This window comes from Opisthocomus hoazin, chromosome 2 (genome assembly GCF_030867145.1).
Source record: "Opisthocomus hoazin isolate bOpiHoa1 chromosome 2, bOpiHoa1.hap1, whole genome shotgun sequence".
Taxonomy (NCBI): Eukaryota; Metazoa; Chordata; class Aves; order Opisthocomiformes; family Opisthocomidae; genus Opisthocomus; species Opisthocomus hoazin.
Genome location: NC_134415.1, coordinates 40,987,394 through 41,005,774, shown reverse-complemented (window position 1 = coordinate 41,005,774; position 18,381 = coordinate 40,987,394). Strand labels below are relative to the sequence as shown.

Here is an 18,381-nt window from a genome sequence, read left to right as displayed (position 1 = left end):
TTGAAACATTATATTTTTTTGCTTATGGTAACTTTACAACAACGAGCTGGTCTTCTGGTTTTGGGGAGTTGATGCTATTCTTGGTTGAAAAAGAGTTTCGTGAACTAACACAACATTTAGATTCGTATTTTTGAGTTGTTCTTACAATTCTACAGCTAAGCCTAAATGGAATGGGGAGAAACAACTAGTGAAAGTCTGCTTGATTGCTGCTTCATATAATCTGACAAGTAAGATTTAAAGGAAGACATCTGTATCCCAGTTATGTTTAAATTTCACATTTGTACAACCTAACTTAATGTTCCTGTATTGTCAGTGATGAGATTATTGTCAGTGATGAGATGAAGAGAAGCCCTGTCAAAGATGTTTGAACCTTGCATAGGCTGAATTGTCTGAGGATGCCTGGTGTTTACTGCTGACCTGGGCAGGGCAGGAGGAGAGGAAGAATGAGCTGCCAAAGTGCCTGAATCCAGATGGAAGTCTCCTGAGTTTTGTTACTTTAACGTTCATTTTGCATACAACACTTTCCAACAGAAGGTGTCTAGCATATTCGGTGTTTGTTGATACCACAGTAATGTAAAGTGGTATTGATTAAATCTGAATGTTGGGTAATAAGAAATAAGGCTTAGATACGTTGGCCTTATTGGAAATGGAGAACGTTGTTTTCTTCAGCTCATATATGTCCAAGCGAAAAAGTGCTCTGCAACTCCTGCTTTGGATAATGGACCTTCTGGCTGTAACAGCATTACGTTCAAAATTGAAAACATTGATTTCTTGGAGGCTTTATGAAGGAAACATTTTCTTGCTGTATTATGTTTGCTGGTAACTTATTCCAAAAATAAAAGTAAGCTCATTAAAGCATTTTAAGAACACATTGACTTCAGCCTGGACAGTGACTGTCTTTCTAGAGTGTACTTGGGTTGTAGGAATGCTGTTTAAACAGACAGGCTCGCCTCGCTTACGACAGTCCTGCTAGAAATCAGTTCTCAGATGCAGAAAGACTGTAAATCCATTTTCCATTGTTCATAAGCCAATAAAAAGGCAAAGTTACAGCAGAAGAGGACAGCTTTTCCTGCTGGAAGCCAACATTTTGCTGTAATGCGAAGTCTAAATCTGGTCCTTACTGCCGTATTTTTGGTATCTGCTTGAGGAATTCCCTTGCAGTAGAAGAGTTAAATGTTCTTGGAAAGATCAGATGCTAGCAGCTGATGACTTGAATCCATCTCCTTGCCACTGCAAGGCTTTTACTGTAGGGCATTTCAGTAACATTGTTGTTTCTGTCATGGAGATCTTGGTCATGCCATTTCTGATTATTTTGTTTTCTTTATGCTTAAAGCGATGGGTTGCTTAACTCAGCTTTGCTTTCAGAATAATCCACAGTTGAGAGGTTATCCATGGCTTTGCTAATGTTCACCTTAACTTAAAGGGAACATTCCGCTCTGCAAGCAGTTTTTCTTTTTGAGTTTACATGTCTCAAATATTTCTTTAGGGGTACTCTTTGTTTGTGGCCTCTCAGTTTTTTCGGTCTTATGTAAGAGCCAAGTATGCTGTTTCAAGTTTTGCCTTAGAAGATATGCAGAGAAGGGACTATTTATACCTGCTTTTGTGTATTGTAATTACATCGTTCTCTTTGCTGCCATGCCTTTGTTAGACTGTTACTATTATTCTACAAGAAGGTAATGAACAGGGATGTGATCAGTGTATGAGGAAAGCAGGTATTGCTCCCTATTTACTGCAAGCAAATAATAAGATACCCTGGTCTGACATTAAATGTTTTAGAAACCTAGTTAGTGGCTTGAGATAGAAGGGTGCGCATTTTATCTTTATGAATTCTTGCCTCTCAAAACTTAGGTCAACTACTACTTTAATCTTTTCCAGTATAACCAATTTCTGTTTTCTGTCGTCTTCTGAGTGTTTTAAATTAACCTGAGTTACATTTTTAAATTCTTGTGACTTTAGAAAAAAGGTTTAAACCAAAAGCTGCAGTAACAGAGTTGAATCTGACCCGTATAACCAGCAGTGGTTTTTTTTTTTCTTTAAAGTAATATGTCAGTATATACTTTAAGTGTATTGGTGAATTAAATTTATAGCATGACTTGCACAGTGGTCTTATGATACTGAAATTGGTTTGTGAATTTCCTTCATAATGAGTATCAAAGTATGAATATAAAGAAACACATGGAAGCAACTGGTTAACTGGTGTTTTCACCTTTCTTTTTTTTTTAAAAAAAAAGAACAGCAGGTAAAAGACTGCAGAAAATGACATCTGAAAGCACAATTCTTTAGTATTTTTTTTTTCTGGAAAATGTTGGACAACTGCGTATCATGCGGAATTGATGGAAATCCATCATCAGTCTAATATTATGAACTATTGTGATTCAGAGAAACTTGCTGACACTTGTCAACATAAATCTGTAACTGTGGCTAAAATAATCCAGTATAAACATGAATACTTGAATTCTTTCAGATTCTTCACTTCAAGGTGCAGGGTCTGCTGCCAGAAACCTGGGCTGTTGTGTGTTACAAAACATGGAAATAGGTGCTCTTTTATGTGGAAGTAAAAACTGTTATAATTTCCCTCAAAGCAGAATCCTCACTATGTAGTGTGCTGAAAAAAGAAGTGTTTTCCATTTGTTTAAAACTTGCGTGTTTCAACAATGTTTAAATGAACAGAGAAGTGCAAAAGTGCATATTAACTTCATAGATGACTTTTAAATTTGGGAGCTAATTCCCTCAAAAATATGGGAAGATAAATAATATGCACATTGGTCATAGATTTGTTCAAATTCTACTTTGTCAGTTAAAACACGTTTTGGGTTAATAACTTGAAACACCAGGTTTACAAAATTATGTAGCCTAAAGTCTTTACCAAGAACATGTCTGAATTGGGTGTGAAGTACTACAAAAGATGAAGCCACAATTCCAGCTCTTAGCCCCTCTTTGAGATGCCAGACAAAGCAGGGATTAACTAAATGGATTAATGAACAAAGTTGTTCTGTCAGACCTGTGGGTTTTCACTGTGTTAATATTCTAGTGGATGATAACGAATTTGGTTCAATAGTTTGTGGTTGGCAGGTGGAACACTTCTGAAAGTTAAGAAGGGAGCTTATAATGAAATTATTTCTGAAGCAAACTAACGCTAAAAATTCACGTACTGGATTTTATATTGCAAGAAGAATTGGGATTATGCCCCAGTGGAAGAAAAAAAAAAATCCCTGATTAGTCAAGGAGAAGGGGAGTACTGGTATGATGTTTTTCCTTCTGTTTCACTTTGATATGATATTCTCCTGAGTTCTGCAAACAACAATTAAATTGTGTTAACATAACTTTACACTCATATAATACAGATTCATACATTTTGGAGCTTTTTAACTTTGGCTTTTAAAATGCAACCGTAAAGTCATCGGAAATAGCTGACATTTAAAAAAAAAAATACACAAGTCCATACAACTGATTATGTAATTGGTTCTTATGGGTTAAACTGATTTAACATGTAGTAGACTATCAAACCTATGATTAGATTTTTAAATGCACAAGTAACATTGCTTGCAGATCCTGTTTTGGCAACTGTTATTGAAACTTATCTGTGGCAGAGTATTGTGCTACTGGACTGCTGCTGTGTAAATGATCCCTGTGGTGTTTTAAAAGTGCTTTGAAACAAAAAATTAGAGGAAGTTTCTTCTCTGGCAGAAATTGCAGGAGAGAAAATTTTTAGATGGTCAGAGATCTTCCTACATGTTTGATTGCACGTTGGCAGTCTGCTTCATACTCCATGCAGCCTCTTCTTGTTGTGTTTGTGTTGTGCTTGTCCCTGCTATTCTTTCCAGTTAACAGAAAAAGGGAGACAAGTAACAAGAAAAATAGTCTTACAGGTAAATTCCCTTTGACTGTGATGCTTGCTGCGCTCACAGGATTCAGTTTGTTTTCGGAATGCTGCATCTCGGGGGTTTTTAGATCATCTTTGCTCGCAAGGATTTTCTCAGCTCTATTATGATTTATTTTTAGCTGAGGTTGTTAAGATAATAATACAGTAAATGGTAGACAAAAAATATGAGTAGAATTGTTATGATGGATAATATATGGAAGTATGTCCAGTGCAGATGAAGAATTAGTTTTTGTTGGCATGTCCCTTGCTAGAAGGAAGGGATGCCATCCAGAGGGACCTGGGCAGGCTTGAGAGGTGGGCATGCGCAAACCTCATGAGGTTGAAAAAGGCTGAGTGCAAGGTCCTGCACCTGGGTTGGGGCAATCCCAAGCACAAGTACAGAATGGGCGGAGAATGAATTGAGAGCAGCTCTGAGGAGGACTTGGGGGTACTGGTTGACGAGAACCTCAACCTGACCCGGCAATGTGTGCTCGCAGCCCAGAAGGCCAACCATATCCTGGGCTGCATCAAAGCAACATGACCAGCAGGTCGAGGGAGGTGATTCTGCCCCTCTACTCCACTTCCGTGAGACCCCACCTGGAGTCCTGCATCCAGCTCTGGAGCCCTCAGCACAGGAAAGGCATGGACCTGTTGGAGCGGCGCCAGAGGAGGCCACAAAAATGATCCGAGGGCTGGAGCACCTCTCCTGTGAGGAAAGGCAGAGAGAGCTGGGGCTGTTCAGCCTGGAGAAGGCTGCAGGGAGAGCTTATAGCCCCCTTTCAGTACTTAAAGGGAGCCTGTAGGAAAGATGGGGAAAATCTTCTTAGCACGGCCTGTTGTGACGGAGAGTAATGGTTTTAAACTAAGTGAGGGTAGATTTAGACTGAATATAAGAAAGAAACTTTTTGCATGAGGCTGGTGAAACACCGGAGCGGGTTGCACAGAGGGGTAGTAGAGGCTCCATACCTGGAAACATTGAAGGTCAGGTTGGACGGGGTTCTGAGCAACCAGTTCTAGTGGAATGTATCCCTGCCCATGGCAGGGGGGGTGGAACTAGGTGATCTTTAAGGTCCCTTCCAACCCAAACCATTCTATGACTATGATTTCTTGCATGAGATCATCTGATGTCAAGTGATGGAGCAGTTACTAGTACAGAGATGAATGTGATACTTCAAATAACTAGTGAAAACTGACTTATACAGGCCTATAAATCTGAGATGGTTTGAAAATAAAACGTACATGCTTTTGGTGAAACATACACATTTTCTTTCTAATGGGAAAGTTCAGAAGTTTTTTTCAAGGCCTCTAATTCATAGGTTATGTCTTTCAGATACAGTAAAAAAAAAAACTTTTTAGTTAGGCTTCATTGTTTAATCTGAGTTGTGATGACTGCAGTTTTGTTGTTTAGCTTGTTTAAGTAATATTGTCCTATATAATGCATAAATTAGGAGGCTCATCAGTATCCTCCTGCATCTATTTCCTATCCATAAAGCTATGGTAATTTAGGTAGGCCGCTGAGCTGGCAGTGCCAAGCAGAAGAGTTGCAGCTCATCAAAGTACTTCCCAAGATTTTAGAAAACTTTAGGGTGTAGGAGTGCAATATGGATCTATTTTATTACTGAAGCAGCAAAACTATAATATGTATAGGACTGCAAGTTTATGTATTTGGCAGTTGGAAACAAATTTGAGGTTGCTTCTGTCATCAGCTTTTTCCTCCCCTGCTCATTACTTTTCATCAACAAAAACAAAGTATCCGGGAGAGGCAAGGTTGGTCTACCTAGATTTAGTTATACTTGAATATAGTTGCTTGCATGACTTGATTATTCAAAACTGTTTCAAAAAAAGAAAAATCTGTTCTGTATCCATTTGGAGTTATTTTACATATAGTATGATACTTTTGTTTTAAGCTTGATTTTTATTACTTGTACTGTACAGAAAGCTTCAAGGTTGGATCTTGTGGTTTCAAAATCAAATATGTTAACTTCCTAGCTTTAACTTGTGTCAGCACGCAAGCATTTGACTTTCTTAAACATGTAATGTTTTATAGACTACCAGTTTGAGAGTAATTGAAATATTTGGGGATCTTAGTTGGGTTTCTGCTTCAAATTTCTGTGGGTTTAGTTATATGGCTTTTTCTTTCCAATGTAAACATCTAATCATGATAAAATCACTGTTGAGGTTGCAGTGGCTTCAACCATAGTACTTGGTCTTGGTCAAGTGGCTGCTTATCCCACCCTCCCGTATTATTCCCCAGAAGCCTATCAGGGGTGTTCTTTGTAGGAGTCTTGTTTTCACGTTCCTTCTTTCCAGCCATTTCATTGTTTCTGTTCAAGCTCCTTTTTACTCTGGGATGATGAAGGTTTAAATGCAGTCAGTGCTGTCCTTGAAATAGTGTTGGGGGTTTTTTTGTTTGTTTCAAGAAATAGTTTCTTGCCTTTACAGTCTCTTCAACTTTTGTCAGGTGGGGTAAGGTGATAAATGTAGTGTCAACTGCATTTTCCAAATAGGTGTAACAATTCTTGTTAAATTTCAGGAGGTTTAACAATAAATTTGTGCTACTGTGTGCTGAGATTCATCTGGAGACTTGTGAACTCAAATTGGGTTACAAGGGATGATTTGTTATAACCAAATAAACCCACTCTTTTTATTTGAAAAAGGAAACCAAGCAATCCTTTCCCTTTTCCAGGAATTAGAGAGGGGGAGTGAGTACTATCCTGACTGATGCCGTTTTCTCTGTCCTTTCTCATAAATGTCATGTATTACAGAGAGCTGTTTATTCGTTACCCTAGGAGTCGTGAATTCCAGACAATGCCATTCAGTGTTTAACCACATCTCCTATAACTTTAAATAGTCTTATCCCCAAGATAAGGTGCCTTGAGATTCGCACAGCTATTATATACCACCATGAACCTAACTGGTCTTTTTTCTACAAAAGAACAGCCAGCAGCACTTCCACATACCAGGGCATGTCTTTGTGTATAGCATACGGATGTTCCTCTGCTGTACAACGTTAAGAAAGCAATTGTAGTCTGGATATACTGGGCATTTAATCTTAGTGTTGATGGTTGACCACAGTAGATCTTGGAAACTTGCATATAAAGAAGGAATGGCTGCTCTGATAGTTACAAAGAAGAAATGCTAATATCGTATTTAGTGGATTGAAAATCCGGAACCTTGGAAGATAAACAGGCTGGAGTAGTCTCAGGGGGAACTCAAAGTCATGCTCTGCAGACATCTTGGGAAGGATCTTTACATTCATGTATGACATGAAACAGCAATTGCTAGACCTTGATGCAAAAGGGAGAGTGCTCTTGAGAGATGAGGCCCCTAAGATAAGAGAGTGAAGCTCTTAAATACCTTGTTAAGCAGCTGGTGCTGAGTAAGCCTACGTGGGAGCTTATTGGCAACTTACCCTTTATTCTAAACAAAATTCTTTTGCAGTCTTCTTGAGTTTGCATGTGATGCTACAAATTGTTTCATGGTTTCATCTGATAAGCTTGATGTTCTTTTATAACTGCAAAATACCTTTTAATAAAAAAATGTAGGTATGTTAGTCACCTTAAAGATGGCAGACTTTCCTGGCAAGTACCAAGAGTTGTTTGGGTCAGGTGCTGTGATATGTTGTGCTTGAGAAGAACAGCAGAGCTTCATTCATTGTTGTTACACCCTTTGTGTGCTGCTGTTTAGGTGCATGGACAAAGTCATTTGCTAAAGATGTCGGAGTTAAGGATAACGTTTTATCTGTGTTTCAGAACTACTATTGTAAAGTCTGTGCTTATTCTGGTGGTTAGAAATCCAAATATTTGCTAATACGTATGGGTTGTTTCCACACTCTTTCTGTAGATAATGCTTAGTATGTTCTTACAATTTGTTCGCAACAAGTGGGATTTGAAATGGAAAGAGCTTGGTTGTAGCTCTCCCTTTAAGGGCTTTAAGGTATGAACTAGTGAAGTGATGTGTACAATTGTGAATCTATAAATAGTAGTAGTTATTGCTTCATTAATTACACACAATATTGAAAAAAATCAAGATCATACTTTAGGAAAGAAAATTTTCTATCCATACCTTGCTTGTTACTGTAATGGTTTGCAATGTTAAGATGGAGTCCTTAATCTGTTTCAGTCTGGGCCATGGGAACACTTTCCTCTTTTCCATCCCCCACCCCCCCAATGTAATGATTTGTGTTAAAATATTTTATGGATAATCTTGCTCCGTTCTGCTTTTGAGAATAAGCTTTGATGGAGAAGTTTGTTTTGCTGGTGCTCACAACAGCATTTCCCAACTGGCGGTTTGTAAGACAAAAGCAGGCTGGCAGCAGCAGCTGTGGAGGCAGCGCATCTTGACTGGCAGCTACAAAATCCAAAGAAAGGGGAGACCTAAGAGAAACCCATGAATTGGTAGAAGAACTTGCAGAGCAGCAGATCATAGCTAGTGATTATAACAGCAGTTCCTTCCTCTGCTTCTTCACTGTTTCAAAGCTTAAGGAAGCATCTTTCAAAATCTTTGAAGCTGCTGTCTGAAGGTGCCTTAAGTACTTGACTATTTAGGCATAGTTCACCAAGTGGATTAATTTCTGTTGCAGTCAGCTGAGTGCACTAATGAGTGTGGGAAAAGATGAACCAGGGTCGTTGGCTGGTTTACGAATTGCTGGTGACAGGAAGTAGAGAACTGGTGGGTTAAGACCCAATTTAGCTGTGTTAGTGTGTTGCACAACAGCTCAAAGCAAATGTGTTTCGTGTTCTGACATTTCAGCACAGTATGCTGAGAATATGATTGTGTAGTAGTTTACAAGATGCTTGACCTATCCCCAGTAGATTGACTTCTAAAACAAAAGAATTGGTTAGAAAATGCATTTGGGGAATGTTCCTTTCTCATATCTGATATGGGCACTGGCGTATAGATGTCTAAAAATGTGAAACACTAAACATAAAAAAAATGAAAGATGACAAAAGTTAGCCAAATTCTAATATGCTTTTTTCCCTTTTGTAGAAATACAGTAACTTTGAAGTGGAACTAAACAATGGAACCAGATATTATTCGAATGTACTCCTCATCCCCTCCACCACTAGACAATGGAGCTGATGATGATGATGAAGATGAATTTGGAGAATTTGGAGGATTTTCTGGTGTGAGCACTGCTGGTGTAGCTTTTCCTGATTTTGATACACCAGACTACAGTCATCCAAAGGAGGAATTTATACCGACAAATCATTTCATCCCACTTCATGATTATTCAGACAATGTAGCTAGCATTGCAACTTTCACATCTGTTAAAAATGTTAAAGATAAAGACTGCATTGCAGAGCTTCCTACTCTTACTAAGGAACTTTGTGATATATCAGCTACTAGTACCAGCAAAGAAAAATCTAACTTTAGAACTTCAGGTACTGCTTTAGAAGATGTAAATAAAAGAGGGGAACAAAGAGGCAACACTGGGAAATCAGAGGTTTTTTCTTCTCGTGTCATTAGAACTGGTATAGCAGATGAGAGCCAGGATGAGCAAATAGATGCTTGTAATGGTGAGAAACTTCCATGTCTAGAGATTCTAACAAATGGATTTGCAGCATCGGACCCTGTAAATCCTCAGGGAACAGAAGATCTAGACAGTATTGGTGACTCAAAGGGACTGAAAACTGTTAGTGGCCATAGTACTGAGAAAAATTTTAACTCAATGCCTAGCTCAGGTGAAGACTTTGCAGATTTTGCTACATTCTCAAACAAAAAAACAATCCATTTAGAGGGAACAGGACCTACAATACACAGAGTTCTTAATGAAAGAGACTCTCTGAGCGTTCAGGAGAACAACAGAATAAACAGAGTAACTTGTGTTGAAGAGGTTTGCATTTCAGAAACTAGTTGTGAACAGGGTCCCTCAGCACTGGAAGATAATGAATTTGCAATTTCTAGTACATCTCGAACAACTGGAAGTTCAATATGCACTACTGAAAATGGCGAACGCAGTGGGAGGAGACGACAACATGACACAGAGAATGGCAAAGATTTTACTAGGCCTGATGACTCTTTGGGAATAGAGGACATCAAGGCTGATAAGATCCAAAGCCTAAGCAGTGATCTTGCAGGAGAAAAATCGGGTGATTCCGAAGAGCTTAAGAATGGTGGAAGTAGTACTGAAGTTGTAGCCTGCAGTGACACACATGATGATGATTTTGGTGATTTTGGTTCAGTTGGCAGTGCATCTCCCACCGTCGTTAATGCTCAAGAATCAATAAATGCTTTAGATTTAGAAGGAACTTCTGAACAGCCCGCACACATTAGCGAACCTAATGATGAATTTGGTGAATTCAGGGACACAAGTACTGTTTCTCAGCAGCCAGCAAGGTTGGATCAAGTTGAACTAAATCAGACTGCTGACAATTTAGAATGTGATACTACCAGTAAAACTTCAGGCTTAGACTTCCAGCATACTACTGAGGTAGAAAATGGTGATGATAGTGAATTTGGAGACTTCGATGCAGTGCCAAAACCACAGGATGAGAGTGTTGCTTTTCAGGACTCTGACGACTTTGCCGACTTCAGTTCAGCAGGTTGTAACCAGGCTACAGACTGGAATGCTTTTGAAGATGAACAAAAAGACAACTGTTCTTGGGCTGCCTTTGGAGATGAGCAAGCTGGTGAATCTCATCACAGAAAAGAGATGTGGCAATCACATAGGACAGATGCATCTGCTGGGATTGATGGTCCAGTATTACACAAGACTGACAGTTTTGCTTTGACATCTTTGCAAGGAACTACCAGTAAGCAATCTCAAGAGCCAGCACCTTTAGTTCAGGTAAGGGTGATTTTGATTTTGTTTGTACAGTGGTGTTCTGCTCTTGTGCATACAGCTCATCCTCGTTCCTGCTTCTGCATAGAACAAATGCTTGGATACTGCTTGTTTGTCTTGTGGGAGTGTTTTAATTTGGTGGGTGAGATGGGCTGATACGAAATAGTATGCTGTGTTTGCATCTTGTATCTTTTGCACTGTTACTTCCCGCAGAAAAATGAGCGGGGTATGCTGGAACTTGTATGCATTTGTTTTGATGATTGTATGTATTACATAAACTGATCAAAGGAATAAGCTGTCATAAACATTTCCATCATAAACATTTTGGAGCCTGTGATAGTTCTTCCTTTGCTTCATAGTTTACTGCCTATTGAAGGGGAGCACTCTCATATTGCCTTTTCATAGAATAGTGGTGTGACTGGAAGCTGAGATTACTGGTTCTCAAAATTTTTCATCACCATTCTCTATTATGTTTTCAAAATCTGATTTAAAATGTTGACTTGATTTGTAAATAGCTGCATTCATATGCTTAGAGCAGAAAGCATTATAAAATACGACCTATGGAATTCTGTCCCTGGTATTCCAACTCCTGGGAAGTTAACAATTTAAGTTATTTAAAAATAAGTTTCTGTTGTACATTAATTGTGGGAAGCTCCACATTATAGCAATATCACAGATATAGGACTGGTGATTTCTTAAAGCTGCTGCTATTTCTAATTAGCAGTGTTGGGGAGGGTGAAGTAGATAGATTTGTTTCTTACCCTCACGCCCTAGGTTTCTGCTTTAGTTACTAAGTATGTATTAATTCCTCACTAATTCCTTCCTGGGTCTTTCACCAGTCATCTTTGAGTTATGTGCCTGTGTATATATAGATTTTTTTTTTTAATATTACTTTTACAAAATTGAGAACACAATTTGAGTTTAAAATTCTCTTCAGTGCTGCTTCTTACAAATGTCATCCTGTGTGAGTAGTTTTGAGTATGCTCAGTCTTTTTGAAGCATGCAGCAACACCTGAAATAAAGGGTGTTAGTGATCATATGTGTCTAAAAGATTTGGATCTTTTTTGGCAATAGAAGGAAAAGAGGTAAGTCCCTCCTTCCAGTACCTTGTGTAGGCTTGGTGACAGCCCTGCCTCCTTCCATTTCCTACCAGTGATATATGAAATGGCTTTTCAGAAGAAGGTTGTGCCAGACGCAGCTTTGCAAGCATCAGCAAATGGAATGGAGCTTTCGGGGCTTAGTGCTGATTTCTTGTCACATTAAAAGGTGTGAGCCTCAACTCCTGATGCTTCCTTCTTGCTGTTTTGTGCAATGACTAATACACCAAATTTCAAAGTGGCTTCCTGAGCCAAAAAAAGGCTTGCAAGTGAACGTGCAGGTGGATTTTTGTGCCTATGCAAAACCTTACTCGTCATCACCTGAATGTGTGGGTCCGTTTCTCAAGTTGAAAGCACAAATGTGTTGTTACCTCTTCTGTTGGTCATTCGCCCATAAAACTGCAGAGTACTAAGGTCATTAGTGCACCTAATCTAAATTGTTCCTGTTGCTACTTGAAAGACTGACCAGAATCTGACAAAAGAAATGGGGTGGGGGAAATGAGTCTCGTAAATTATCCACTTTTCTAGTTTATCATGCTCTTAAGGGGTAGTCTGAAGCTTTTAAACATTTATTTTTACTAAAAATTTTCCATAATTTTGTGATGGGATTTCAATAGAAAACACTTTGGAATGTAGATGTTTATTAAAGCAGAACCTTCAGAGGTTCAGTAGTTGTCGTGTGTCCCCCCCCCCAAGTCTACCTTGACAAAGGATAGAAGCCAAGTTACAATGGAAGTTCTTCAGTGGCCTGTGATGAAGTCATACAGTAGTTTGGTAAGATTGTAAAGCAAGTTTTAAGACTTAAATTATTTTTTCATTCCTTGTCTTTGTATTACAGCCAGTTGTGACTGTTTGGATATAAAGTGGTGTTCTGCCTCTGCTGCCAGTGAGGAAGTACAACTCGGAGAATGCTTTACACAAATAAGATGTAGAGGAAGTTGAGCTGGATATGTTTTCTCTGTTGCAATAGTTTCCTTAGCCTTGCAGTGACTGTCAATTGCTACGTTATTTTTTAGGATTAACTCGTAAAACAATAGTTACACATTTTCAAAACTTACTTTGTATTTTGTAAGTGCCTTAAGTTTTGGAAGGATCTGCTGAAACCTTTTTAAATTTTTTTAAAATGTTTTATTTTAATCTTAAGTAGTAATTATGTTTTTAATCCATTGAGCCACAGTTCTGTGAGTTGCAATTAGAAACATTGAGGTTAGTCAAGTCAACATGAGCCAGCAGACAGTCCTAGTACTTGAAGCACAGAATCTTAGTAAAATTAAACTCGGATTTTGATTGGCTTTCTTGCTTTTGCTTAAGAGAATGTCACTGAGGTCAAACCACAAAATACAGCATTTTAAATTGTTTCCTGATCTTCTGTTTCCCATGTATTAAAATTGAGTTCTAGAGTTGAGACAAAAAAGCAGAAACGCTTGCATGCAAAATAAAACTAGGGAGAGGTAAGCAAACAAAGTTTTATATTAGCCTGACCAAAAAAGGGTGGGAGAAGTAGCTCACTTGCATCAGTGTATTGCTGGCAGATCTATAAAACACTTGCTGTAGCAACTTAAAGAGAGCAGGCTGTGCAGGAGGGAAATACTGCACGTGTTAGACACTTGAGATAGATGTGAAAATTGAGACCTCAGCATAGACTAAAGGTCAACAGGGATCATTTACAAGATGCTGTATACACTTGATCTGTAATGTTGAGGCTAGGACAGTCACTGTAATGTGGTAGTGAAAAAATTTTGAATGGTGTATAAACAGAATGACCCTAATGTAATTCTTTTCAGTTTGCTACTTTAGACAACAGCATTACTGTATACATAATTCCCACATTTGAACAGCAATTTTCATCCATCCAGAATGCAGCATGAAAGGAAAATTATTTACCAGTAGCTCATGATCCCTTGCCAATGGCCTCTGTGTAACACATTTTCCTTGATTTTTCCTTAGTTTGTGTATTCTGGATGTGGAAGTGGCAGCAGAATTTTGTGCTTTCTAAATGTGGTCTTGATCATAAGGTATGTGTCAGGCAAACTGTATTAAAGATGGTGGACTTGGTATAATGTTTAATTAGAAGTTAGACTTTGCTTGAATTCAACTGATTAATCCAGTTTTTCTCACAAAATGTAGAATACAAATGAGGAAAGTAAGGGGAAAAGGTCACAATAATGACTTTGTATAGTAACGTGTAGTAACAAAAAGATCATTATGTCCTTTCTTCTTTGCCTTTGGTCTTAGGCTCTCTGAATCCTGCACACAATCTGCAACGTAGGGTTTGTAATGTGCTTACCTCTTCCATTCAGTAGTGGTGCATGGAGGCGAGAAGAAAAAGGGCATGGTATATGGTATTCAGTTAGAATTACTGGAAGAATTTGTAGTCTCTTAGGAAAAAGTTGCAGTTTCAAAGACTGATGGACACAGATACGCAAACTGTTGTTGGAACCCATATTAATACTACCGTATACCTTCATCATTTAATGTCTGTCTTCAGCTGAAAATTATGTAAAATTTGGTTTCAGAATAACTGCAGGTTTATATTTGAGATATGCTTTTGTGTTCATTAAAACTGATTTAGGATGTAGTAGTGGGTGAATTGGTTGATCTGACAAGTTTTGAGCTAACCTGCACTGTGCCATGTGGATTAATCCCCTTTATATGATCACATAACATACTGCTAAGTTATGTTTATAAGGAATATAATAGAGAATATAATATTATAATATATATAATATGTAATACTTTTTCCATGAGATAGTGTTGAACATTAATCAGTTGAAGGGGTTACTCTGGTGTATTGTGCATTAAGAATATATGTAGGACTTAGGCAGCAAAGCACAAGAGCAGTTGTTACCTGTGGTGATCGTGTGGATGGGTAATAGGGCTGTGCCTAGCTGTGTTCAAGGAGTATAGGCGTCTCTAGAGGAAGAGGAGGTGAATAATGGCTTGGTTGGGAGGCAGAAACTCTTGCCTGATTTAGGTGAGAGTTAACAAATCCCAGAAAGGGAGAAAGGGAAATCTGAACAGCCCTCCAGATGGGTTTGAAGATCCTCCACTTATTAGAGAGCCTGTGCTCGCAGGCTCTACCTCTTCAGATTAATCGGTGTGAGTGATGTACAGTTACTAAGCCACAAGTATGGATCAAGACAAAGAAATCCCTGGATCGCCGTCACTGAGAGTAATTTGTCTTGAGCAGTGAATGAAGTCATCCTCTTGGAAAAAAGTAATTATGACCGTAAAGACTTCAGCCTCCCAGTTCACTAAGATAAATTAAGATAGTGTTGGATAAATGAAGTTCAGACAGTTGGGTAACAACTTCCAGTGTGAAAATACCTGTCTGGAAAAGGTTGGGTTTTTTTAAAGCCCATAGTACAGTTTTTTAAGTATGTGCAGCTGAATAACAGTAGAAGACAGACCATTGAAAGTAGCCCGATATTGCTTTATTTCAGAACGGGCTGGCTAGGGGGATCTTACAAAAGAAAATAGTTTGGGATGGGATTGTTTTAGCATTTCTGTTTATATATCACAGCAAAAAATTATTTTACATCTTATACACCTAAGTTTTGTCTGCTATACTTCCTCTTGGAGCCTGACTGAAGAGCTGGTACAGCACCCTTAGATAATAATGACATGAATGACTGAAATGTGAACTAAGTTTTATGTAATCTAGATAAATAACTGTTAAACTTCACTTTGCCTGCATGGAAGATGCAAGATTTGGTACATTCTTAAACTGAGGGCGAGTAAAAGTGTGAGCCTTCCAGCGAGGGAAGAGGGAGACAAATTCATATTTCTACAGTGGATTTCCCTGTGGTTTGTAACTCTCATATCAAGCAGTGAAAAGACTGTATAAGTCTTGGTTTTCTTTCTCAAGCCACTAAATTTTCAGATTTGCTTAGCGTCTGAGCTCAAGATCTTTACAGTGACTGTTCAGAAATGGGTTTTGGAGATATTTAGAACTATCACTGCCTCTTTATAAGTCTTTAAATTATTGTAATAGTTGTTACTCTTCATTTCTCATTGGTGAGGATTTTTAGCTCTTGTAGCATCATATTTGATTGCATAACTGCGTGGCATCCTCTTGATGGCTTGTAAATCTCAGTTTATGACCAGTGTTTCCATTATAAATTACCTGTGGGAATAAAAATGAAACAATACACTTTTTTTACCTCTAAGGAATTTATGTCACCATCTTAAATCGATCTGGGGGGGTGGGGGGGTGGAGAAAAGCCATCGTATTTGTATCATGAGAAGTTAAATTTGTGTTCTTTGTAAGCTTTGCTTCTGCTTTTTACTCAGGAGTTTTTCTGCCTGCAGCTTTTCCCCCATTACTTCTTAAATAAAAAACTACCCCCACTAACTAGGAACTTGGTGATTTGTTTGTGTGAATGTGTTTAGTTAACTGTTTAGCTTTGCTTGAGCCCGAAAGATTTTGAGATGCACTGAAGCTGACTGGTGTGTTCCTGTGCTGAGATGCATCCACCGAAATCCGTTTCTCAGCTCCCCTGTGTTAACTGCATGGTCCTGTAATTCAGCTCTTAAAGACAAAAAAAAGAAGGGAAAAATAATTTTAAAACAAACATCCTACCAGAAAAAAAAAAATCCCACACATGGTGAACTAACAGGAGTATATGGCACCTTAGCTCCGTACGGGTAAAGGTGTTGTTGGGAAATATTGTTTGATAGGAAACCCAGCAAAGGGAGTTTTTCATTTAACGTCTGCTTTATTTTGTTAAAATGGCCATAAATACCTGTGTTAGGCACTCTCCAGTGCAGTGGGTTTATGATTTATAATAAATAAAATCTGTTTCATCAGTTTATTTTCTTGGCTTCTGGCCCCTGAGCTTTGTTCTGCTATTGTTTGAGAGCCTTCACTCGGCTTCTGAATTCTAACTAGAAGCTGATCATGTCCATATGGACTTTATTCATTTCCTAAATTATACATTTAGCATCTTGGATCCTTTGTATACTCATTTCTGTCTCCTTTCTTATGTTTTTCTGTCATATGAGAAAAGAGTATCTAAATATTCTCAATAATTTAACTGTTATACTGGTTTTATTTATTCTTAGGTCTTCCAGTTTTGTGTTTGATAGATGCAAACAGCCCAGAGCTCGAGTGTTGCTTCCTCCATAGCCTCTTTTCCCTGCAGCAGGAAAAGGAGGGCTGAAGGCGTCCTCTGCTTTCAACTCTCCCTCTTCTTAAAGCACCTCTGAAGGCTGCCAGAGCAGAGATGCTGCAGGCTGTGAGAGTAGGATGGGGGAAACAAGGGACTGCATGGAGGAATGGGGCTGTCCACTCTGATGGAAAGTAGGAAGGAAGGAGGGACAAAGTGCTACTCCACCGTTGAACTTCCAGCATAAGGAGAAGTTTGCTGGATGAGCTCTTGTGTCTGTTCTGCAGCTTGTGTGTGACTGGGACCATGGAGAGAAGCAAGAAGACTTCTTCCCCCCCCCCCTTCCCCCGTACACAGACTTCCCTGAAACTTCACCCAGAGAAGCTTTACAGCACTGATATGGTAAAAAATGCAGTTTGTATCAACTGCTTCTGTAGTGTGGCCCAACTGTGTTGTCTTTGTGGCAAGTTTTAGTATCTCCTCTTTTCATAGCCCTAAAGAAAGGGACTGACCTGCCACTGTTGAGTTCACCTGGAGTCGGCTGGGGAGGATTTAGTGTGCTGGATGGGCAGTGTAGATTTATTTTGTGTTGAAGGAGTTCATTGATTCTGTAGTCTCGTGGTAGAGAAGAAGAGAAAAACAAATTCTGCAAAGCAAGTACTTTGACCTTTCATCTCTGAGGGCTAGATCTTGCCCCCTGTTTAAACAGCCAAGGAGATAAATTCTAATCCTGTGGTTATCATTCTCACTTGAAAGTCTGTTACATCTGTGGTATTTTTGTTGTTTCAGGTGATGATTACCACGTGTCTTAAGTGTTTATTGAAAACTTTTATGCTTTCCCAGAAACTATGGGGCTTTGAATTTGTTACTGTTTGGACAATCATGGTTAACTTTTAGAATGGCAGCTGTAGCCTTCTTTCACATTTTTCAGCATGTGCCTGTAAGAATTACTCTTCTCAAGTGGCTGTGCAGAACACTCAGGTATTAAATATTTTTAGTAACATGAAAAGTGGAGAAACGTTCTTGTTTTCTTTTATGCCTCTTTCTGTTCAGGATTTTTCATCCTGAAAGACATGGCACTACTGTGTATGACAGAAGTAATACTTTCTAACAGTCCACGTTGTACAAACAATAGATTGAGGTTTGTAGAAGATAGACATTTCCACTAATTTCAAAATCTTGGTAATCCCCTTTAATACCTGGGAGCTGTGACCACAGGATTTCGTCACCGATTAGAAGAACAACTTCAGCTTTTTCCTTTAGGGACATTGCCACTGCCTGGGAGCTACATGTTTGTACGCTCATCCCTGTGTCCGTTTGCATACATAGAATGAATTACTTCGGTTTGCTATGGAAACCGTTCTTCTCTATCATATATAAATAAGGGCTAAGCATTTCTGGAAACTTAGAAAAGATGAAAGGAAGTGTAAAGAATGCTATAATTAAACTGTTCCTGAAATTCTGGCACAATTCTTAAACTCAAATTTGGAATTGGGTGCAGACTGAGATGCTGCTTGGTTCTTAGAGACC

The 18,381-nt window shown here is 38.7% G+C and overlaps 1 protein-coding gene across 2 annotated transcripts in view; it reads left to right on the top strand.

The window, feature by feature from the left end:
• The window catches only part of AFTPH (aftiphilin), a 48,572-nt gene that overhangs the window by 3,674 nt on the left and 26,517 nt on the right, over window positions 1–18,381 (top strand). For both annotated transcript variants that reach the window (XM_075413330.1, XM_075413329.1), the window contains exon 2: window positions 8,852–10,652. In XM_075413330.1, the coding sequence (XP_075269445.1) occupies window positions 8,883–10,652 (1,770 nt within the window). In that variant the 5' untranslated portion in view covers window positions 8,852–8,882. The remainder of the gene's footprint in view (window positions 1–8,851; window positions 10,653–18,381) is intronic.